Below are 24,656 nucleotides of genomic sequence, written 5' to 3' on the forward strand. Positions count from 1 at the left end.
TACAGCAAAGCTGAAAGTACAAGCAACACACTAAAACCAATTGTTTGCAAGAGATCCCAGCAAAAAGTTTTTTTGGGGGAGCTCAATTTAAAAAAAAATGTGTGAATTAAAGTTTGAATTCACAATTCATTTTTTTTTTTTTTTTTTTAAATATACAAGCACATTTAACATGACTGACACAGTCATGCACCACACAACACATACAACTGAAGAATGCTGAAAAAGTACATGGCACTTAAATGCATAATATGAAAATTCAGTTTTCAAACTGCTAGCAGTAGTTTAATGTAGCCTCATTCAGTTTCCGCCCCTGTTGTTGTTTATAACAAAGGCCTGGGATGTCCTCCACAAAAACAATGGTATTGTGTGACAAATGCTTTCATTTTCGTTTGCAGAAACCCTTAAAGTTGTTTATTTGGAATGTTACTACTTCAACACTTTTTGTACAATTCTATGCTTCCCACATTCTGGTTTAGGAAAGACCCTTGTTATCCAACATGATTGTGCCCGAGTGCACACAAAACAAGCTCCAAAGCATCTTGACCCCATCAAATACCTTTTGGATGAACGTGCAAACTCGAGAAGAGTTTTATAAGGTTACTACTACTGTGATATCTGCAAAAGAAAAAACAACTTTCCATTTTTGTCTTCCTGGTGCGAGTCAAAATACTAAGTACTGCCCATGTGATGCGTTTACGATTGATAATCCATAACCAATTTTTTGATTGCTCAACAGCAACCACCAGAAAATAATCAGTCCTTACACCGAATGTAAATCTAGCAGAAGCCTTTTTAAAAAAAACATTTTGGCCAGTGATTCTTAAATAATTATTCCTAGGCGGCACGGTGATGACTGGTTATCACATTTGCCTCACAGTTTGAGGATCCGGGTTCAAATCCGGCCTCGCCTGTTTGCATGTTTTCCCTGTGCCTGTGTGGGTTTCCTCTGGTTCCTCCTCCTCCAGTTTCCTCCCACATCCCAAAGACATGCATGATAGGTTATTTGAAGACTGAATTGCCCGTAGGTGTGAATGTGAGGGCAAATAGTTGTTTGTTTATATGTGCCCTGCGATTGACTGGCGGTCGCCAGTTCAGGAGGCACCCCGCCTCGGAGTCAGATGGGATAGGCAGTAATCCCGCGACCCCAGTGAGGATGAGCAGTACAGAAGATGAATGAATAATTGCTGCTACTCTTGAATTGATTCGAGGGGAAAGAAAGATGAAAAAAGATGTCGCTTGACTGTCAAATAAATTGACACTATAGCTAGGTTACATCAGGATTTTAAACACCAGTGAGGATCGGGGCTAAAGTTTAGCCCAGTTTAGACTCTAAGATGATTGCTGAACAAATTGACTGTTGAATAAATATTGTCTTAAGGGAGTTTCTTAGCCAAACATCTTGTGGCCTTGGAACTTTGAGATCTACACTATATTTTTAGCACGACATGGTCTTTAGACTCACCAGGTAGGGTGAACTATGTACAGTGCTCTAATTTATTTATCGGATACATACAGTTAAAATTATTCTTACCCAGGCCAAACGTTTTAGTATTTTATTTAGCGATAAATCGGCCATATTATCTTTAGAATATACAATACAGTATGTAATGTAATGTCGTACATAAATACATTCTGTGGAACATCAGTCTATATTGTCAATGTTAATCTTCAAAATGTGTAAATATTTGACAGCAAAAATTTGTATGAGAAGTGGAACTAATAATCCAAAGTGTAGTTCACCGGAATGTTATTCCGGGCGGACCGCAAAGGCAGCCTTTGACGCACAAAGATCCATTTCCTACGGGGTTTTTGGATGTCTGCTGTTTAAAAAAACATCTTGGAGATAGATTGTCGACCTACACATGCACATTCCCCCCACCGTGGTGTAATGTGAATATATTAGGATGGACGAAGGTTCCTCCGAGCAGCCCGGTGAGTAAAAACTGGGTGGATTAGTTGAAGTTAGGCCGCGACGCAGTCGGCGCGCGGGAATAGCATTGCTAACTCACGTCGAGTTGGAGTTAGTTGCGAAGATTAATTTTGTTGACGTGCGGAAACCATTTGCTTTACGGTACTTCGATTACTTGTGGCTAACTTTAGTCCTGGTTTGCTACTAAATACTGTTAATTATTGGTAATCTGGATTTGTATTTTCTCTTCTGCTTTAGCAATCAGAAAATAGGATTAGCACTGAATTTAGACTGGGTCCAAGTGTTTACGTCATCCTTATTATTTCGTCGTGGTATTAATTACAGTAAAACGAGCCATTTAGATTTCCATATACAGTCGAAGTAGAAATGTTTTAGATCGATATTACAATCTAATCTAAGCAAGAGGAGAAGGAGACAGATCCAACGTTTTTCCTGTTAGGCCTGAAAAACTAAACAATCAATAATAAAACTATAGTCCAATTTGCCACAGTAGTAGCCGTACAACTAGTGCTAAATAAATTATTGTCATGATAGTATATTAAATACACGTGATAATGAATTAGCATGCGAATAAACTGTTAGTATTGTATGTATGCACGATATTGTACATTCAATAATATTGACTGTACATGTGGAATGTATAAAGTATCCACTGTCAGGAGTATTTTCCTCACACCCAGTGGGGAATTGTTATACAAGTCAATACACAATGGTATATAAGATGACAATTTATGATTAAAAACACATAGCACAATTGAAGCTTTCACTTTTTTTTTTTAATATATCAGCAGTGTTGTTTTTTTTTCTTGAATGTTCCATAATTTAGTAGGACATTCTCTCCACATTCAGGTCCATCTCTCCCCTTCCCCGCTCTGCGCCTTCTGGTTCCACCAATTCGCCTGGTCTCTGCAGCCATCTGGCAGACGATAGAGCACAAGATTGTATTGGATTATGGACTGCTTGAAGAGTTTGTGTTTATGGTTACTGAAATTGTTCCTCAACTCCTTTCAACCAGGCAACGCGCGGAACTAATTTTGGGTCTGCGTGCACGGGTAAGAAAAATGTCTATATAATGCCTCGTCATCCGTTGAATTTTGTGTTGTAAAGAAAAGTGTGCGTTACACTGTACAGCAGTGGTTCTGAAACATTTTACACCAAGTGCCACCTGAAAAACTACTTAACTTTCCAAGTACCACCATTATGACTAGTGATGCACTGAAATGAAAATTCTTGACCGAAACCAAAATTGAGGAACCCAAGGCCGAAATCCAGAAATTATCAACCAATTAGACCTGATTTGTAAGCGCTTTTCAAACAAAAAAGAAACACAAGGGGTTTTACATTGATTAAAATATAAAAATACATCAAACCTGCCAATCATTAATTATAAAACTATGAATTATTACTAAAACTACATTTATGGGTATGATTGCAGAGCTGCTAATCTATAGAAATTCACTTTCAGAAAAATGTGTCTGCGTTTCCATCCATTTTCAATATTTTTAAAATTATTTTTAGCATTATCGCGGGACAGTTATTGTAGTTTGTTATGTAATAGGATAAAAGAGAAATTCTGCACACTGTTCAATTTCACAACATAATCATTACTCGATAATTGTATTCATTAATAAATTATGGCTACAATATTTTAATGTATTTATTGTGTCCACCTTGTAGTAGCGGACACATTTGCAGCCCAATGTCTTCTCTTCTTGCATGCTATTTTTGTATTTCCTGGATACACTATTGCTGCTGAAATTAAAAAACTTCCCCATTGAGGGACTAATAAATGTTACCTTATAAAGATTTATGAATTCATGCACTTAAATTTATAGGCCCATTTTCTCAAATGATGTAGCGATATCGACGTGCTAATTCAATTCCGGTTTCTGGGTCCCTGTGTGGCTGTCTATTATCATGTATATCAGTATTTTCCTCTATAGAAACATTAATTTGCCTACTGTTTTACTCTTCAAAGTTTGCTCATCTCCACGATAATGCGGTTCCAACCAGACCAATGTGACAGGTGTACTGTACCACCCAATCACTTATTTTGGTGTTTTGCAACTTTATGTCATGATAACTAGTGTCCCCGTCTGTCTCCCGTCTTATCCTCCGCCTGTCCTTCGTGATAATAATACTTGTCTAAAATTGTTTATTCGCTGTCATGGGGGCGATGATTAGTGACTTATACTGCGCTGACAACGGACATGAGGCGCACTTTCACGTCCTCAACTCGGCATCGTATTTAGCCACGTTAGCTGTAGCTCGTAGTTAGCTGGGGCAGTGCAAAATAGCATGCAAAAAGCATTCCACCTTAGTACCCAAACAGCGGAAAGCAGCCAGGATGGGCGACAATAGGGTAGCTCTAGTTTGGGCTAGTAGCTGCTAGCATGATGATGGAAAAGCCATGCGGTTCCCATAATTCAACATGCAAATTAGAATTATTATAGTAAAAAAGGCATTCATCTTTGTTGTTAAAGTGTTTATATTACTAGTAATTCGTTGAATGTGTGTGTTTCACATTCATGCTTATTTCACATTTGTAGTTCATTTAGGGCACTGGCATGTTGTTATCAAACCGTGACTTTAGATTGTGTGTAATACAGTGACCTCACAGTCAATTCAACTGGGTATTCAGCAAATCTCTAAAGGACATTGCTTGTTAATAGTAAATTATTCTTTACTATGAGGTGTATAGACTCTCGCTCCGGCCATTAACTTGTTCACTGGCAGCCGTTTCCTGAGCAGGGAACCCCGAGACTGCAAGGCATTTTGGAGCAATTTCACCGGTTTTCCAAGCCCCACAGAATATTATGTACTATGACGATGTAAACTCCACCAAATGAAAGATCAGACTCTTTTCTTTCATCAGAATTTTTTTTGTCTCTAGTTTATACCGTTCTTTAGTAAGCAGCAGTCAAATATAGGCTACTTTCAGCCAAATCTGTTTCTGGAAGAAAAAGACAGAGAAAACAGCCTGTTTGTGAAAGGAGACACATCAAGCAGAACAATGACTTTGACACCAATATTTTTTTTCTTTAGTGAAACATAAAACAACATTAAGCAAGTACTTTTGACTGAAAAATAATTTATTTACAAGTATAACTATGTACAGTAATTTACATTAGACAAAAATGCATGAACAAATGGGCCTCCCACACTTGCACTTTTTTCCTCCAAATTCTCCTCTACCGTTTGCTCAATAGTCCAGGTTTTTATTACCTTGCGCATAAAACTTAGCAGTTTTATCCACATTTTATTTTATTCTTCTGTTGGCATTGAATGGGATCTTTTGTGGTTGTCATTCTCCTTGAAACCAGTCACTACTTCTGCTTGAAGCAGAACCTGTGCAGTTTAGAAATATAACAATTACTATAAAAATACATTTTTGAAATTGCTGTCGTGGGACGTGGAGAGAAAAAAAGCTTTTAGTTACAGTTTTCTTGTCTACACTGCGTACTGGAATGGGAGTCGAACGTCCTGCTGGATGCATAACCTGTAAGTTTAAAAAAAATACATACGATGACGAGAGAATACTTTTTATTGATGACGTGTTTTGCAAGGGTAAAAGAAAAATATAGATTTTCTTCTTCGCAATCCTAAAAGACGCTCGACTTGTGGGTGTTGAATTTTTGCAAGATGGCCGAAATGGAAAATTCAAATCAGTTCTGGCAACAGATGTTTACATTGTAATGTGAACTAGTGGGACTAAATTAGGTTTTTTATGTAACAAGGATTGAAGGAGTGCGTTTGCTCGCAAAATGTAGCTAACGCGAGCTGCAAACGAGTTACCTTCGTCTTCGCCGGACTTCGTCGAATCTTCATTGGAGGAAGCTCGCCTGGCTATCCAAAAGGGAGTTCACTATTTGACAATTCCGGATCCCGTTTATTCAAATCGCTGGTCGGCAGACGATCAGCCACCAAGCGGCCGAGAGCATCTCGCCATCTGTGTGGGCCGGTATTTTTCACGATAGCTTTGGAACAAAGTGATCGGCTCGGTGCGTCATCCTTTATTCCCCGCGTGATCTAAGGCGTCATTCCTGTCGATTGCAGGAATATTTTTCTTGCCTGAGCATAATAAATGTCTAGTACAGAAAGCTTATTTTTTTTCCATTTTGTCTTCTCTCTTTTCCGCCATTGTTTGTCTCTTCTCATTGTCTCTTGTACCCCGTGAGTGCCAAAATTAAATAACTATATTATAAAATAAATAAATACCTGTATCATTGAATAAATATCATTAAATAATTGTCATGAAACATTTATTTCAGTATTTATTTAATTAAATGTATATTTTTTTCAATATTTATTTCTCGATTTTATTTTTCATGTAAGTATGAAATTTTTTATTTAATTTTGGCACTCCTGGTCCTGTGTGCATCATGAAATATAAATGTGTATCTGTCATTCGCGGCCATCAGGCTCTGTGAGCGGGCAGTAGGCAGGTCTAGCGTTGATTCAGATCCAATCAAATTGCTTGTTCCAGCATGAGCTCTTCTGTGGGGTCGGTGTTGTGTCAAAACAAATTCAATGCCAGCCAGAGCGCAAATAATTTCCAGACTTCCATAAATCTTAAAGCTTGCACCCCAATATACACAGAGTATGATATTCCTGCGTCTATATTTCTGCAATTTCTAGAGTGTCTGTTATTAACTTGTGCATGAAACATAGTGGCCTAAAGCCTGCTGTACACTGCGCGATGTGGTCGAAACCGACTGGACCGGACCATTGCATTAAAATAAGAGTTGCTGACGCACAATGAACGATCGTGTACATGGACACTTTGTAAAGCGCTTTGGGCACAGTGATGATGTAGATCAGGGGTGCCCAAACATTTTTTGCCCCAAGATCTACTTTTCAAGCAGCCAACCTCCCCCAATCTACCTTTTTTTGGGGGAGGTGTGAGCTGCAACCATGTCTCCGGTTTGAGAGTGCAGAGCGTTACCACTGAGCTAAAATTCTGGTTTGAGAGTGCAGAGCGTTACCACTGAGCTAAAATTCTGGGCCGCCGATGCAGCTCAGCACCAATGTATGTTGATGTACCTTGCTTCACCGCATAAGGCTATCTTGCACAACACAACATATTTTTTTGTCATTACCTGCGTTTACGCCGGTGACTAGCACTGAAGTGAATCAGCCAGGGATGCATAGTCCGGACAGTAGCTGCTGACAGCCAGCCTCAAGCACACTTCCAAATGTTTATCAGTTAGGGTGGAACGGTACTTGGACTTAATGATATTCATGTGGGGAAAGGCTGACTCACATAAATAAGTGGAGCCGAATAATGCAGTCAAAATGTTAGCACATTTCCTCATGTTGGGGTACTTTAGCTCTGTGAGTAAGTTCCAAAACTGTCCACGAGCTCTGGACTTCAGCTCAATATCTGCTTGTAGGGTCAAAATCTCATCGTCCATGCCAGAAGAGTTCAGGTGAAACACTGTTGCAATTTTTGATGGGAGTGAATCAACCTCAGCATCTTCCCGAAAAGGATAGCACCTGAATGTAGCGACTGGCTCGAGCAAAGAAAAGTCTTGAAAGCGTTTGTCAAGCTCTGACAGACAATTGGCAATCGGCTCTGTGAAGCGTGCATTGTCAGGTTGCACACAGGCCTTCCCTTGCATCTCCAGCTCTGACGCCAGGTTCTGGAAGTTTGCCAAATAATGACGCTGCAGTTTTGTGGAGAGAGGTTGCATCTTGCGTTTGAAAGCATGAACTGAGGTGATCATATTGATCACGGTTTTGTCTTATCCCTGCAGCTCTAGATTAAGGTCATTCAACATGTTTGTCAGATCGGTTAAAAATGCCAAGTCTAACAGCCACTGACCGCAATTTAGTTGCTTGTATTCTGCATGTCCAGCTACATGGAAAAACTCCTTAATCTCCGGACAGAGCTCTCGAAATCTTTGCAGGAATTTCCCTCGGCTAAACCATCTCACGTCAGTGTGTAGCAACAACAAGAGTGGTCGCACTCACCCATCTCCAGATGTGCACGGAATAACCGTCTATGAAGAGTGCTGGCTCGAATAGAACAGGCGATCTTCATTGCCATGTCCATGATCTCTTTCGTGTTGAGCATTTTCGCGCATAACGCTTGTTGGTCGATTATGCAATGGTAATTCAGGAAGTCTGGGAAAGCATCGTCCTGCCTGCACTTGGCAATAAATCCATTCACGCGACCAACCATTGTGGGTGCTCCATCCATGGTGATAGACACTAATTTGCACACCGGGAGCTGGGTTTTCTCTAAAGTTTTTGAACGACTGAAATATGTACTCTTATCGCGTCTGTTCTTTCATGGGGAGTACTGTTAATAGCGCCTCTTTTGCAGGGATATCACTAAACACCATACAAATGAAAATGCACTTCTGGGCTGTGTCACTCACGTCCGTAGATGTCCTTCCACATTTGCTGGGTTAAATCCTCAGCCATGGCTTCACAGTGCCGTGTAACTGTACTTCTTGACAGCTGGAGAGCTTTGATCGAAGATAATATTTCAGCCTTATTTTTAAAGTCCCGGAACAATGCGTCAGCTGCTTCAACAATTGCCTCTTTTACCATCTCTCCTTCCGGGAAGGACTTCTTGTTCTTAACGATGATGTGACTCACCTGGAACGATGCTTCGGTGGCGGCTTTCGCTTTTGAAGTATGTTGTGTGAAAAATGACTGCTGTCTGGACAACTGGGATTTTAGTTCCTTCACCTTTCTCTTTCTCAGCTCGCTTTTTGGCGGGAAGTAAGTGTCGTATTTTCCATGCACAGTCCTAAAATGCCGCTCCACATTTCCCTTCTTTGGTAATGCGATGGCAGACTGGCAAATGAGGCATACGCATTCCGAAAATGCCATCGTGAAAAAATACTACTCCTCCCATTCCGTATGAAAGTGGTAAGTTTTTGTCGTCTTACTTGGTTGGTCCAGCTCCCCCACTAATTTTTATACCCATTCTTAACTTTAAGAAAAAACACAGAGAGCTAGAAATTGGAGATAACTCACTGACTAGCTTGTTAGTTTTGACACACTTAGCGCTGTAGTTTGCGCATCTGCAGTTACCTTTTAGCGCCGTTGTTTGCGCATGTGCATGACCTAAGTGTCAGAAAAATTCAGATGTCATCGATTATATATGTATATCAATCAAGTGACGGGATGGATGATAGGCTGTCTTTAAAAAAAATGTACAAATAAATAAATAATTATATTAATGTCACACGATGTCATGCGATCTACCAATACCACCTTCGCGGTCGATGCATTGCGCACCCCTGGTGTAGATAAAGCACGATATAAGTGTAGTCCATTTACCCTGAACAGCAAGCCTGTACTTGACCAGATTTCTTAAACCATGAAAAGATAGATTAATAGAGAGCGGGTGTTGGCGAAAATTAAAGCGCAAGTGCTGGCTATTTGGGCAGCCGTGACCAATGGTTAAGATCATCGCCTGCCACCGTGGGGACCTAGGTTCAAGACCCCGACTGGACCATCCGCCAACATCCCCCGGACTCACGGCTGTGGTGTCCTTGAGCAAGACATTGATAGCCTGCAATGCTCCCCGGGCGGTTCAGCTGCCCCCTGCTCCAGTGTGTTCCACTAACATGTGTATGTGTTCACTGTGATGGGTTAAATGCAGATAACAAATTTCATGTGCATGCATGCATGTTCATGACAATAAAAAGTAATTCTTCTTCTAAATGGAGGCTTGCATCTGACCATACCCAGCATTTACATACGTTTGCGTACATTCTGGTCATAGGCTTCGATTTTACATACGCAGGGACATTATATATTACATTGATGTACACCACAATATTTGATGCTTTATATTAGGCTTTACACGTTGAGGATTTTTGCGGCCGATCACTGATCACCGATCAGCGAGTTTAAAAAAAACGATCACTGATCCAATCACAACATGGAGCAATGTATCTATTTAAATAACTTGTTCATTTTCTGTATATACTTTGTACTTAATTGCTGAAAAAATTATATTTCAAATAAATAATAGCATCTTTGTTCATCTATTTATGCCAGTGAGCCATAGTGACAGACAGAACAAATTAATGGTCTTCTATTAGATAGCAGGAAGTTCATACAGTAATTAATATATCCACTTTTTGTGACATTTTTGTTTGTTGGTGTGCCGTGAGATTTTCAATTGTAAAATATGTTCCATGGCTCCATAAAGGTTGGAAATCACTGCTCTTGTCAGATCGTGTATTGTAATAAGTCAGGTCAAACCAACATTGCAACATGACATTAATAATGGGTGCTAAGTTGCTGTAATTAAATTACTTTATTGTAATTAAATTACTTCACCCGCACTGAAACTTGAGAGCATGATTCGACAGAACGGCAGCATGTTTACGTACAACCGTTAGTGCTAGCACTAGCTTGCTAGGCTACATAACGTTTCGTTGCCTACTTGCGAGCCGTATCGTACTAAAAGTACGTGAACATACCTCAAGCAAGCCTTAAACGAACGTCGTTTCCTGAGCACCGGTGACCACCAACACACGTTTTTCCCCATTTTGTCCTTATAATACAGTCTGCGCGATTCACTCATGTTGTGTATCCGGTCGCAGTTGACAAGATACAGCCCAATGATCGTAAAAACGGGATGCAGTGGTATCGGAATACAAGATTTTATTGCAGTAGTCTGACATAGTGCAATCGTTAAAGAGCAAATTTGTCTTGTAGTCTGATCCGGGCATTACGTGTTGCCTGTCTCAGATGTTTTAAATATTTTTTTTTTAAAATAACTTTATTGGCCGTCAGATATTTACAGTACGACATCAAAAGACACGCAACAAGGCTAAAAATAAACTAGCTTTTGGATTCAAATATACTGTGCACGTTGGCGACGCGGAGTAAATGTCTTTTGCGGAGCCGATCAATTACGTCATTGATCGTATCGGTGAATTATGACATTAAAGCCGATCAGCATAAAATGCTAATTATCGTCCGATACCGATCAGGCCGATAATAGTAGTGTAACGTCTACTTTATATACTATTTACAGTGGGTACGGAAAGTATTCAGACCCCCTTAAATATTTCAGTCTGTGTTATATTGCAGCCATTGGCTAAAATCTTTTAAGTTCATTTTTTTCCCTCATTAATGTACACACAGCACCCCATATTGACAGAAAAAAACTGAATTGTTGAATTTGTTTTCCATATTTATTAAAAAAGAAAAACTGAAATATCACACAGCCGTAAGTATTCAGACCCTTTGCTGAGTATTTAGTAGAAGCCCCCTTTTGAGCTAATACAGCCATGAGTCTTTTTGGGAATGATGCAACATGTTTTTCACACCTGGATTTGGGGATCCTCTGCCGGTCCGCCTTGCAGATCCTCTCCATTTCTGTCAGGTTGGATGGTGAACATTGGTGGACAGCCATTTTCACGTCTCTCCAGAGATGCTCAATTGGGTTTAAGTCAGGATTCTGGCCGGGCCATTCAAGAACAGTCACTAAGCTGTTCCGAACCCACTCCTTCGTTCTTTTAGCTGTGTGCTTAGGGTCATTGTCTTTTTAAGGTGAACCTTCTGCCCAGTCTTAGGTTCTGAGCACTCTGGACAAGGTTTTTGTACATGATAGGAAGGTCTTGGAAGGGTTCTTTATGTAGGCCACTGTGCTCTTAGGAACATTAAGTGCAGCAGAATTGTTCTTGTTTTTTGGCCAGATCTGTGCCTTGCCAGAATTCTGTCTCTGAGCTCTTCAGGCAGTTCCTTTGACCTCATGATTCTCATTTGCTCTGACATGCACTGTGAGCTGTAAGGTCTTATCTTGACAGGTGTGTGGCTTCCCTAATCAAGTCCAATCAGTATAATCAAACACAACTGGACTCCAATGAAGGTGTAGAACCATTGCAAGGATGATCAGAAGAAATGGACAGCACCCGAGTTAAATATGAGTGTCACAGCAAAGGGTCTGAATACTTATGGCTGTGTCATATTTCAGTTTTTCTTTTTTAATAAATCTGCAAAAAATTCAACAATTCTGTTTTTTTCCTGTCTATATGGTGTTCTGTGTGTACATTAATGAGGGGGGAAAATAAACTTAAATCATTTTAACAAATGACAACAATATAACAAAGAGTGAAAGATTTATGGGGTCTGAATACTTTCCGTACCCACTGTATATGGCTTAAGGCACCGCGGCGGAGTGGTTCGCTAAACCCTAAAGTGTATATTCCCTGTGAGGGTATTATCTGAGTTTTGATTGGCTGTAAACTGCGACGTTAAGACGGCGATTGCAGCAAAACCAGAGGCTGATCGGCCACTCGTGAAAATGCCAAACCACGGACACTGCGCAACAGTTTTGTTGGGTTTGGCGGCGGCGCTCGGTGTGCGGCAGACTGCAGCCTTAAGTATTCACTGTTAAGCTTATTTATTTAAGTGTGTTTAACTCAGGAAGCGCTCAGGGAGGAACAAGCCATTTGATTGGAGCTGAATCAGCGCAAGTCCCGCCTACTGCACGCCCACTGAGTTTGATGGGCGCGAATGACAGATATACATTTACATACCCGTGACCCTAGTTCCTGTACGGAAAATGGATGGATGGATGAACTCTCCTGTTATGCGCAACCAACTTCAGTATTTGGCGAAACCGGTCGAAGCACTTTCTTCCAGTTCATGTGATTGGCAGAGCCCTATGGCAGGAGATCGGGACAAAGCAACTGTCAGGGTTCTGGTCAACACTTCTGCCTCACAGTCGAGAGAGAGTTCCTGTGTCAAATCTTCGCGGGTTTGTAATCTCTGTCTGCATTTCTCCCGGTATTCCTGTTTCCTTCCACATTCCAAAAAACACACGTTAGGTTAACTAAAGGGTCGAAATTGTTCATGTTAATTTTGTGAACATGAGTCTCTGTGGTTGTTTGTCTAAATGTCCTGTGCAATTGACTGGCGAGTGGCGATCAGTTAAAGGTATACCGTGCTTCAGGTATACCCTAATGAAAACAAGTAGTCTTGAAAATGGTTTGACAATGCCAATAATAATTGACTGTAATTTTGTGTATATTTTCATGAGGAATTTTCGTGGCCTTTGTCGACTATGCAATTTCCATCTCTGTTCCCAACTGGGTAGCCGAATTGCTCCCATACCGGTGACCTAAATGAGCTTGGAGAGTGGGCACTTTCATGGTTATTAGTCGTACTACCCATGCTTTTTTTTCCTCTCCTTCGCTATTCTCACTTAGTTTAACTAGCATTAGTGGTAGCCACAGTTTGCCTCACTCTGGTCAGATCGCATTTTATGTTGGAATTAACATAGCGGACTTTCGTTTAACAATATTACATGGTTTGATTGCACATTTAGGTGCTTAAATATACTGTACAATGATTCATTTTATTTTATTTTTTACATCAGATTCATACAGTAAATGTGTTTTGGATTAGACTTTTGTCCTCTATAGCTGCTTCAGGTGCTGTCCCTCCGCTTGCCATTCTATTATTGTGTGGGGACCCAGAGGCTGAATAAATTGTTACAGCCCAGCGGTCTCATCTGGTCGAGGTTCTTACCATTTCCATATACTGTAGCCTTTTTTGCCGAACTTTGCGGAAATACCCGTACTAAAAATGTGACGTTTCATTTTTGAGGACGCTGTATCTGTGCGTGCGTGCGTATATGTATATATACAAACACACACAAGTGCACTTGTTGCACCTATATAAATACACTTAACATGTTAATACCGCAGCAGAGTCGTGGCATTCAAGTCCTATTATTGTATGACTTTCTCCTTCTGACTGCAGCTCATCTTGGAGCTTTGCCGCTCTGAGGAAACTGCTAACATCCAGACCATTCAGCCACACCTTGACCGTATGCAATGCCTCCAATCACTGTGGAAAGTAGAGGTGAGTGATGGGGCTAAACCTTTTGGCAACTTTCGTTTGTTTATAATGGACCAAAATGTCTGACATAATTTGTCTAAGATGGTGTCAGATTTCCATAATATTTTTCTATTGTACTGTGGGTAAGAAGCCAAGTCAAACTGAGTTCTGTCCGGTTCCTTCTACATTGTGGCATAAAAAAATCGATTGATCAATTTGAAGTTGTGTTCCACTGATACGTATGCCCCAACTGGATTACATACACTAGATTTATAGTGATCCATCCGTTGCAAAAAATAATAAATTGTGCAAAAGATGTCTTTTGACATTTATTGTCATAAACAGAATTTAGAAGAGCCCAGTCCTCATTTAGTGCCTATATCCAATTTTTTAAGACTGTATTTTACATTTACAAGTGAACCCTCATTTGTTGTGGGCGATGCATTCCAGACCAAACCGCAATAAGTGAAAATCTGCGATATAAGGAGACCATTTAAAAAACTATTTTTGAAAATAATTTCCCTTCTGCACACATTCAAACTTATTAAAACACTTTTTCCTCAGCACCTGTTCTCACACTCGTGCTTGCACAGTTCTCCAAATGAGAAGCACAGCTTGCTTGCGTGAAGCTATTTGTCACTTCAAGTTGAAGTTTACTGAGAAACTGAAGCATAAAATACAAGAGAATTAAACTGTATATTTTAACACCAAAATGTTTAACCAAATCATATAGTTATCTTAAAGTACGGTAGCTTCATACTAACATAATTCAAAATCGCCTATGAAAATTAATACAGATGTTACAGCATTTATACACTCTTAAGCAACTACTAGTTTACTCTCAGGCACATGTTCCCTATGCTCTGTGATAACAATATTAAAACAGCAAAACTTTGTACTGTGTCGCAATGTCCTCTTCCTGCTCTTAATTATGCTGCATCACTTAGAATAAACCTTAGCGCAGCCCGGCATGTTGCGGCTTAATATAGTACGACACTGAAGGCATGCAATTCTACATTCGGACTTGCCTGTTTACTGCAAGAACACAGTAATGATCACTTAAGAATCCGCAATATAGCGGGGGTCCAAACTAAGAGCTACAATACAGCAAGGAACACTGTATTATTATATAGATAATATCACTGCCAACTTTTACCCAATATCTGGTCAACGTGCGTCGGCAGCGACAACAGGGAAGTTGAGATTTGAGCTGACGACATTAATGGTACCTGATTGTTTTGTGAAGACACTGATTTGGCCGTAGGTTTGAATGTGAGTTTGAATGTTTCTTTTGTCTATTTGTTCCCTGTGATTGGTTGGGAAAAGTAGTGTTGACAGTCCACTAGCTGTTTTAAGAGAGATCAGATGTTTTGCTTGTCTGCGTGCCCACTCATTGATTTAGTCATATTCAACCACTGAAACCGATTTTATAGACTTGATTTGCTCTGACCTTTGTCTGTTTTGACCTCTTTTGTTTTACAGACTGGTAATGAAGCACCAGACATTTCAGAATCTCATTTTATGACCCTCGCACGAAATTTGCTGAGAAATTCAGAGGAGAGAAAAAACTTTTTTCAAGTAAGTTTTTTTTTTTCCAACCTTAGTGGCACAAAATTGTGTTTTTTCAGGTAAAAATATATGTTGATTAATGACCTGCTAGTTTGTCTTTATTTCATATTACTCTACAATGATAATTTCTGAGACTAAGGATCAAAGAGAGGTTCTGATGCACAGCCATCTAAACAATACAATCTTGTTAAAACTAAAGAGCAGCAAGATATTTTAAATTAATCATGCCTCATGCTTGTTTTACCATTGTATGAGAATGTTCCCTTTACTTGGCAATCCCAAAAGCATGTGTGAATTGTTTGTGTGCAGGACATTTTTCCTGGAGACTTTGGTCCCACATATGACAAAGCAATCCAGACATTGATGTGGCTGTTTCTGTCCAGGCTCGAAAAGCTTATTCCAAGCCAGTCTCTCCAACAGGTAGGTTAAATCCCGTCTCGTTAAACTTACTGTACGCCAGGGTTTCGCCCAACCTTGTTTTTAGCTTGAAACAAAAATTACTCCCATATAAGGAAATATACAATTTATTGCCAGAACATTGACATATACTGTACATAAACTAATGATAAAGAACAAAGAAAACGTAAATTTCCCACAACAAACGCAAATAAAATATATCTGCCTGTTTGATGACCAATGAAGTAGCATAAAGCCGAAAGTCTCAACAATGCTACTCTGGTGACCCAATAGAAATTGACATGCAACCCATTTTGGGTCCTGATCCCCCTCCCAGGTTTATGAAACCGTGCTGTATGCTGTGTTCCAGAATGTGCACATGAGTGTCGCAGCTAGCCATCATTGGCTTTTAAATTGCAAACACACAAGTTATCATTTTTCTTTTCTTTGTCAGATTGCATCTTTGCTAAGTGATTCCTCTTCAGTTCTGAGACAGTGTATGGAGTCTTTTACTGCGTCTCAGGGGCTCAGAATTGTGTTGGACACGCACAAAGACCTCACCCAGTTGGAGGATGTTGGTAAGCATATAATACCTGGATCAGACCACAAGACAAATTTGGTCTTTCCCGATTGCACTGTCAGACTACTGCCATCAAATCTTGCCATTTCTCGGGCAGACAGTGGGAACATTTATTCTGTTAGCACCGTATCCCGTCTTTTACGATCACTGGGCTTTATCTTGTCAAATCAAACACTGCCGGAGAGGTGGAAGCAGAAACCGTGTCACCAGTCAACGTGACCAGATACTCGTTACCATGGCACCGACGATAACAATGCGCCGACCTAATGTATTTCTGTGTGGGAGTGAGTGTTGGGGGACAAAATGAGAAAAAAACGTGTTTGGGACAAAATGAGGAATAACGTGTGGTGTTCGTCACTGGTGCTCGGGAGAGAACGTTCAAGGATTGCTTGAGGTATGTTCGCATACTTTTAATCGGATACGGCCCGCAAGCAGGCAATAAAATGTTATGTAGCCTAGCAAGCGAGTGCTAGCACATACGGTTGTACATAGACATGTTGGCGTTCCGTCAAATCATGCTCTAAAGCATAGGTGTCAAACTCAAGGCCCGGGGGCCAGATGCGGCCCACCACATAATTTTATGTGGCCGGCGAAAGCAAATCATGCTCGTCAACTTCTGTGATTTTTGCTAAAATCTGTACCCAAATTCCAAATTGTCATAGTAATAAATAAATAATGTTGAGATATTGAATTATTCTGTTACAAACCCTTCTTCTACAGTAACTTAAACAATACTTGGACAAACTATTATCCTTGTCTTCTGATTTCAAAACTAGTTATCCCTCAATTTGTGTAATGGTAATCATGTGTTTTGGTGATGATTAAACATTTCTATGGTTTCACTGTTCTAACTGCCCTCTGAGGGAAATCATAACTACAATGCGGCCTGAGACAAAAAAAAAAAAGTTTGACACCCATGCTCTTAAGCTTTGGTAAACATTGGCTTGTGCACGTGAATAAATGTTGACAACGGCAAGCACGGGAGGTGATGCACAATAAGCAGTCCTATTGGTTGACGTCTAGGTGTGCTGTCGGAGAGTTGTCGTTGATGTCATACTACACAGACGATATCCAAAAAATCAAACTTGCTCGACTTTTCATTTTGGCGTCGTAGGGCCACATCGTTGGTCGTGGATTATGTCACACTACAAGAATTTTTGTCGTTCCTGACAAAATATGTCAGGCCCGATCTGAGAAATCGGCTGCGATAGCTAATATCGGGTCTAAAGTCCTGTAGTCCGATCTAGACATAAGCGTAACATTTTAATCACTGCGATTGACGGCTGTTGAATTCAATTATCCATGTTAACATGGAAGACTGGCAGTGAATGAGTTCTACCACTTCACTGAATGCTTTCAAAAAGCCTGTGATGTTCATGTAATACTTCAAAAAATTATTGTAGTACCAATATTAATGCAGTGGTACCTTGACTGACTAGTGACCATACTTAGATTTTTTTAGATGAGCCGTCTCTTGGCTGATTATTATTTTTTCATTTGCTTTGATATCAGTGCCACATAGTGGCAGTAAACTCCAATCAATTCACAATGTTGATCATTTTGGCATATTGTGACACACTCTTCAAAAAAGAGGCTTCAAGCTTTTTATTGCCAATCCCAGTTAAAGTTTTCTGTCAAACTAAACATAAAACAAAGAATTAGATGTTCTGTATTTAAACCGAAACACATGAACGCCCTTAAAATCAGCTGTTTTAATGCTTAAAACTTGAAATGCAAACCTCGATGAACAGAAACGGTTCAGCCACAGACAGGCTATATACAGTGCATCTGGAAAGTATTCACAGGGGTTCACTTTTTCCACATTTTGTTATGTTACAGCCTCATCCCAAAATGGAATTTTAAAAAAATTCCCCTCAAAAGTGTACACACAACAACCCATAATGACAACATGGGGAAAGTTTTTTTTTTTTTTTTCTTTCAAAAATGTATTAAAAATAGAAAACTAAGGCATCACATGTACATAAATATACACAGCCTTTGCTCAATACTTTGTTGATACACCTTTGCCAGTAATTACAGCCTCAACTCTTTTTGAATATGATGACACAGGCTTGGCACACATACCTTTGGGCAGTTTCGCCCAAAGCTCTTTGCAGCACCTCTCAAGCGTCATCAGATTGGATGGGGAGCGTCGGTGCACAGTCATTTTCAGATCTCTCCAGAGATGTTTGATTGGATTCAAGTCTGGGCTCTGGCTGGGCCACCCAAGAACATCTTCAGAGTTGCCCTGAAGCCACTCCTTCCTTGTCTTGGCTGTGTGCTTAGGGTCGTTGTCCTGTTGGAAGGTAAACCTTCGCCCCAATCTGAGGTCCTGAGCGGTCTGGGGCAGGTTTTCATCTAGGATGCCGCTGTACATTGCTGTATTCATCTTTCCCTCAATCCTGATGAGTCTCTGTTTCCTACCGCTGAAAAACATCCCCACAGCATGATGCCGCCACCACCATGCTTCACTGTAGGGATGGTATTGGTCAGGTGATGAGCGGTGCCTGGTTTCCTCGAAATTCATGCCAAAGAGTTCAATCTTTGTCTCATCAGACCAGAGAATTTTCTTTCTTATGGCCTGAGTCCTTCAGGTGCCTTTCGGCAAACTCCAGGCTGGCTGCCATGTGCCTGTTACTCAGGAGCGGCTTTTGTCTGCCTGGCCACTCTACCATACAGGCCTGATTGGTGGAGGGCTGCAGAGATGTTTGTCCTTCTGGAAGGTTCTCCTCTCTTCACAGAGGACCACTGGAGGTCTGACAGAGTCACCATCGGCTTCTTGGTCACCTGCCTGACTAAGGCCCTTCTCCTCCGATTGCCCAGTTTAGACAGGTGGCCAGCTCTAGAAAGAGTCCTGGTGGGTTGGAATTTCTTGCATTTACTGATGATGGAGGCCACTGTGCTCATTGGAACCCTCAAAGCAGCAGAAATTATTCTGTATCCTTCCCCAGATTTGTCCCTCGAGACAATCCTGTCTTTCTTGCCTGTCTTTTAATTTGTTAGTGCATGTCGGAGCACAAAACAATCAACTGTTAGACCTTATATAGACAGGTGTGTGGCTTTCCAAATCATGTCCAATCAAATGAATTTACCACAGGTGGACTCCAGTTAATCTGTAGGAACCTCTCAAGGATGATCAGTGGAAACATGATGCACCTGGGCTCAATTTTGAGCTTTGGGGCAAAGGCTGTGAATACTTACAGTGGGGCAAAACAGTATTTAGTCAGCCACCAATTGTGTAAGTTCTCCCACTTAAAAAGATGAGAGATGCCTGTAATTTTCATCATAGGCATACCTCACCTATGAGAGACAAACGGAGGGGGGCGGGGGTGATCCAGAAAATCACAGTCTGATTTGTGAATAATTTATTAGCAAATTATGGTGGAAAATAAGTATTTGGTCAATAACAAAAGTTCATCTCAATACTTTATATACCCTTTGGTGGCAATCACAGAGATCAAACAATTTTTTGCTATTTTGGCCCATTCCTCCATGCAGATCTCCTCTTGAGCAGTGATCTTTTGGGGCTGTTGCTGGGCAACACAGACTTTCAATTCCATCCAAAGATTTTCTATGGGGTTGAGAGCTGGAGACTGGCTAGGCCACTCCAGGACCTTGAAATGCTTCTTACGAAGCCATTCCTTCATTGCCCAGGCTGTGTGTTTGGGATCATTGTCGTGCTGAAAGACCCAGCCACGTTTCATCTTCACTGCCCTTGCTGATGGAAGGAGATTTTCACTCAAAATCTCACGATACATGGCCCCATTCATTCTTTCCTTTACACGGATCCGTCATCCTGGTCCCTTTGCAGAAAAAGTGCCAGTTGGGGGCTAACTAAATACTTATTTGCCCCACTGTACATGTAATTTCTTTGCAAATTTATTAAAAATAAAAACTAGCATTTCTCAACAAATTTCTAAACAAACTTCACATCATTATGGGGTGTTATGTGTAGAATTTTGAGGAAACAAATGTATTCCATTATGGAATGAGACTGTAACATAACAAAATGTGAACAAAGTGAAGCGCTGTGAATATTTTCCGGATGCACTGTATTAATACTCACAGGCATGTATTCCTTTAAAAAAATACATTTCTGTAGCTTAAGGAGTCAGTTGTGGAACCTTTTTTTCTGTGTGTCGGTTTGTCTGTATTGTATTGCTTCCTGGTGCCCAAGACGCACACACCAGAATGAGTACAGTGTGAGGCCTGAATGGTTTGTTGCTATTCATTTCAATTAGGAAAGGTGATTTGAGAAATTGATATTTTGAGTTACGAGCATAGTCACGGAACAAATTAACCTCGTAAGTCAAGGCACCACTATATTCCAGGAATCCACATAACCACACATCAATGGTTATATCGTGGCAGTCAGAATGCAAAACACTGATAATTTGGGAACTGGTGGTGAATTGTTGGTTATAATCCCATAAAACAAAAAAACACAAATTGGAACCTCCAAAGTTAATTTATTTTCCAAAAAATATATATTCTTGGTGTAAATTCTATTTATGTGGGTTGTGAGTTAATGGTAATGAGAAAATAAGTCCAGAGAAAAGTATATATAAAAATATATATCGTTAAGTATTAGTTTACCCAGTATTAACCAAAAGAAAATGTATGAATTCCAACTCAACGGCAAGCATTTAGGCTTATGATGCTTCAAGTATTTACTTCTTGTTAGCATACAGGCACCAATGTGGATGATTGTTAATTTTATCCTTCTCTTATTTCTAGACTCTTGTGAGGTTGATAGTGGCATCTTATCCGCACTATGTTTTCCTCCTGCGGAAAGAGATGTAATCATCAATCAGCAAGCAGGAACAGACCCAGAGACTGGTGTGGTTTATACAGACTGTACAGAGATGGAGGTCGAGTCAGTCAACAAAATGCCATTTTCAGAAGCAAACGTGCAAAAACCGTGGGTGGGAATTGGCCACGAAGAGAAGCCAGACGTTGTTACAAAGGCCGTTCCAGAAAGTACAGGGGCCGATGATTGTGAAATGGAAGACCACCATGACAACCTATCCGAAACTCTGATCATTGGGGAGGATGGCAAGGTGACGGTGCTTGATAGCTTAGTAAAGACTCCTAATAGACGTGGGAGAAAAAAGAAGCGTCTTGATGATGAAGATTTTCAAATGCCGGCAGGTGCAAGGGATCCAGACTGTGATTTGCTGAAAAGACCAGTGCGAAAGAATCGCGGACTCAAGATGAAACGGCTCCTGTCACAGTGGAGGAAATCTGGAAGGACACCAGCCACCAGCAGTAGTAACAGTAGTCCAAAAAGGTTTTCGAGCTCTCTTGTGTCACCCAAAGGCAATGACTTGGACGAGAGAACGTGCAACGTGTGTGGTAAGGTGGTTAGCCATGCCAAATTCTTGGAACGCCACATGAGTCAACACACGGAAGAGCTGACTTACTCTTGTGCAGTGTGTCAAAGAAGTTACAAGAACTTCCGCTTCTTACAGCAACATAAATGCCAAAGTGTGACGAAAGAGACCGACGCCCAGAAAGAGAACACAGAGACTGCGGGAGAAGAGGATGATAAGTCATCCATCCTTATTTGTGAGCCAGACAATGAAGCGCTGCCTGCAGACAACACTGCAGACGACCCTGATTACATACCCGGTGAAGAAAAGAGGTCTTCCAAAGAATTGGGACAAAAAAGCCCAGAGGACGCTAAAAATATCCTTGATGGTCCATTCTATTGTCCCCACTGCAGCGTGGAGTTCAAGTGCAAGCAGACGTTTAGGTTTCATTTAAGAAACATCTGTTACAACGAGCAACAGGTAGATCCGGATCAACCCGAAGATGTTAGACATTGTTTCCGGTGCAATGAATGCGACAAGGCCTTCAAGTACAAATCAACCTTGGATTCCCACAAACAAACCCACAACCCACTGTACTGCGAGGTTTGCATGAAACTGGTGCGTGACTCTGAAGCGTTGGCCATGCATAAAGAGTCACACACGCCGTTTCAGTGCAACCAGTGTGAGGATAACTTCCCTGTGTTTAAGGCACTGCATAAGCACTACATAGATGTCCATAATCCCACAGAGCCTTTCACATGCACCCACTGCCAGACAACATTTGCCAGTTTGAAGCGTTTCATCAGACACGAGTGGAAACACACTGGCTACCAGCCATTCCAGTGCCCCCACTGCTCGAAAAGATTCCGATCCTACTCAGACCTTGTTGAGCACCAGAAGAAACACACTAAGGCTTATCCGTTCCTTTGCTGGGAATGTGGCAAGAAATTCCGACACGGTGTCACGCTGACGAGGCATGTTGAGCGTGTGCATCAGTCTGGCGAACTTGTCAGTGATAAAGCTTTACCAACGTTTGCCTGTGGTCAGTGCGGGAAAAGCTTCACCTCAAGGAGGTGCCTCCTGAAACATGATAACTTCCATCACAAAGGCATGCGCTTCCCCTGTGAGCATTGTGGAAAGGGTTTCTTCGGTAAAGATGCACTAGTGAGGCATACTTTGATCCACACGGGTGAAAGGCCTTTCAAATGTGATGACTGCGACAAGTCTTTCCGATCCTCTGCAGAACTTAAAATCCATCGCAGATACCATACCGGGGAAAGGCCGTTTAAGTGTGAAATCTGTGAAAAGGGTTTTGTCCAGTCCTGTTTTCTCACGCTACACATGCGAACCCATACTGGAGAGAGGCCGTATGTTTGCACTGTCTGTAGCAAAGCGTTTTCCAGTTTACACGGCCTAAAAAGACATCGCAGGCTTGTCCATGCATAGTTAACACAAACATGGATTCGGCCTTATTATAACAAGACATGATTTTGGGAGACTGTTGCTCAAAACGTGTTGCTTATGAATACTTGAGGCACAGAGACAAAAGTGGTGTTTGGGGGGGATTAGAATTAGGGTTAACAGGAAGTTGTCAAATTGTGCTTCCTGTGTTTGTCACAGCGTGGACTGTAAAGAATTTACGAAAGTGTAAAATGCTTCAATAATGTAACTGTATTTTTTACAGAAATGTTTGCTGTAGTTCTACATAAGGTTAGTATGTACAAATGATAAGACATTTTCTTTGGGAATAAATTCTTTTTTCTTCAACACCTCTATTTGTATTGGTTATTGACTTTGATATTGAATTTTGACAAAGTATTTACACTAAACACCATGTTAGTCTTTCTCAAGAGCACTGAATGAACTATGTTGACCGCACACAGGAAGGTTTTTAGAATAGTAAATGGGTACAATTTATTTGCACAATATTCCTTTGTGTTGCCAATTTTGTCATGTTCTAAAATAATTACAAACAATGTATGTGACATTACATTTGTTTGATTACAGTATCAACTTGATTACCATTGTGAAATGTGCATGAACAAATTTACCTTTTGCCTCAGTAAACATTTCCAATATGTTGGACATTCGGACACATCCTGCATTCCTTGACAGATCCGCAAGCGCCTCCCTCAGTTTCAACAGTTGACCAATCACGGACGATAAATGTTAGACAGGAGGATGTGCGAGTGAAGAAAAGCTGGTCTGATGTGGGTAGAGTAGCCAAATATTGTACTCAAGAGTACTTTTACTTTAGAATAATATGACTCAAGTAAAAGTAAAAAGTAGCGATCAAAATATTTACTTGAGTAAGAGTAAGAAAGTACTCAATGAAAAAACTACTTAAGTAAAGCGTAACTTGTGAATAACTTTTTATTTTGTTATTTTATTATTTTTTTTGTTTTTAAATCAGAGCATGAACATCAAATAAAATAATATATGAGAGAAGGCACACACCTCTCACCATTTCAACGTTTAACTGCCCAAAAACCAACAGCACATACATTGGGCCCTACAGAAACTTGATTTGCTTAAATGACTTCATGAAGAAGCTGTTTGCTGAACAGACTTAGTGATCGTGTGTGCGTGCAACACCATAGGGATAGTGCTAATGTTGCCATATCCACTGCCAAAACAACAATAGAAACATCTGCAACTTACCGCAAGCGGCATGTCGATCATTGTAACGGAGTAAAAGTAACGATCCTTCCTCACATAAATACTCAAGTAAAGGTAAAAAGTACGGGGGATTTAAAGTACTCTTGACAAGTACAGTTTATGGAAAATGTTACTTGAGTAAATGTAGCGCGTTACTCCCCACCTCTGGAGGTGGCTATAATCAAATGTCAACACAACCTTGCTGGACAGACAGGGGCTCCCCTGAATCCTCATGGCACCTGACTACTACTATTACAGATTGACAGAAAGTGGTCAAAATAGAAGTACAAATTCCTTAAAATTCCTTCATTTAAATTCCTATAATTTGAAAAAAGATCAGTCTGAAATATACTTACCCATTTTTTTTGTATTTAAACTATTCTGATAA

General features: G+C 40.6%; 1 protein-coding gene across 1 annotated transcript; it reads left to right on the forward strand.

Moving 5' to 3' along the window:
• Positions 1–1,764: 1,764 nt before the first annotated feature.
• Positions 1,765–23,379, forward strand: LOC133417823 (zinc finger protein 287-like). The gene is made up of 7 exons (XM_061705958.1): positions 1,765–1,932; positions 2,780–2,982; positions 13,676–13,777; positions 15,236–15,331; positions 15,632–15,742; positions 16,173–16,296; positions 21,036–23,379. The coding sequence occupies exons 1-7, from the start codon at positions 1,905–1,907 to the stop codon at positions 23,054–23,056; spliced, it is 2,685 nt and encodes an 894-aa protein (XP_061561942.1). The 5' UTR covers positions 1,765–1,904; the 3' UTR covers positions 23,057–23,379.
• Positions 23,380–24,656: the final 1,277 nt, after the last annotated feature.

The sequence above is a fragment of the Phycodurus eques genome, chromosome 19, assembly GCF_024500275.1.
Source record: "Phycodurus eques isolate BA_2022a chromosome 19, UOR_Pequ_1.1, whole genome shotgun sequence".
Taxonomy (NCBI): domain Eukaryota; kingdom Metazoa; phylum Chordata; class Actinopteri; order Syngnathiformes; family Syngnathidae; genus Phycodurus; species Phycodurus eques.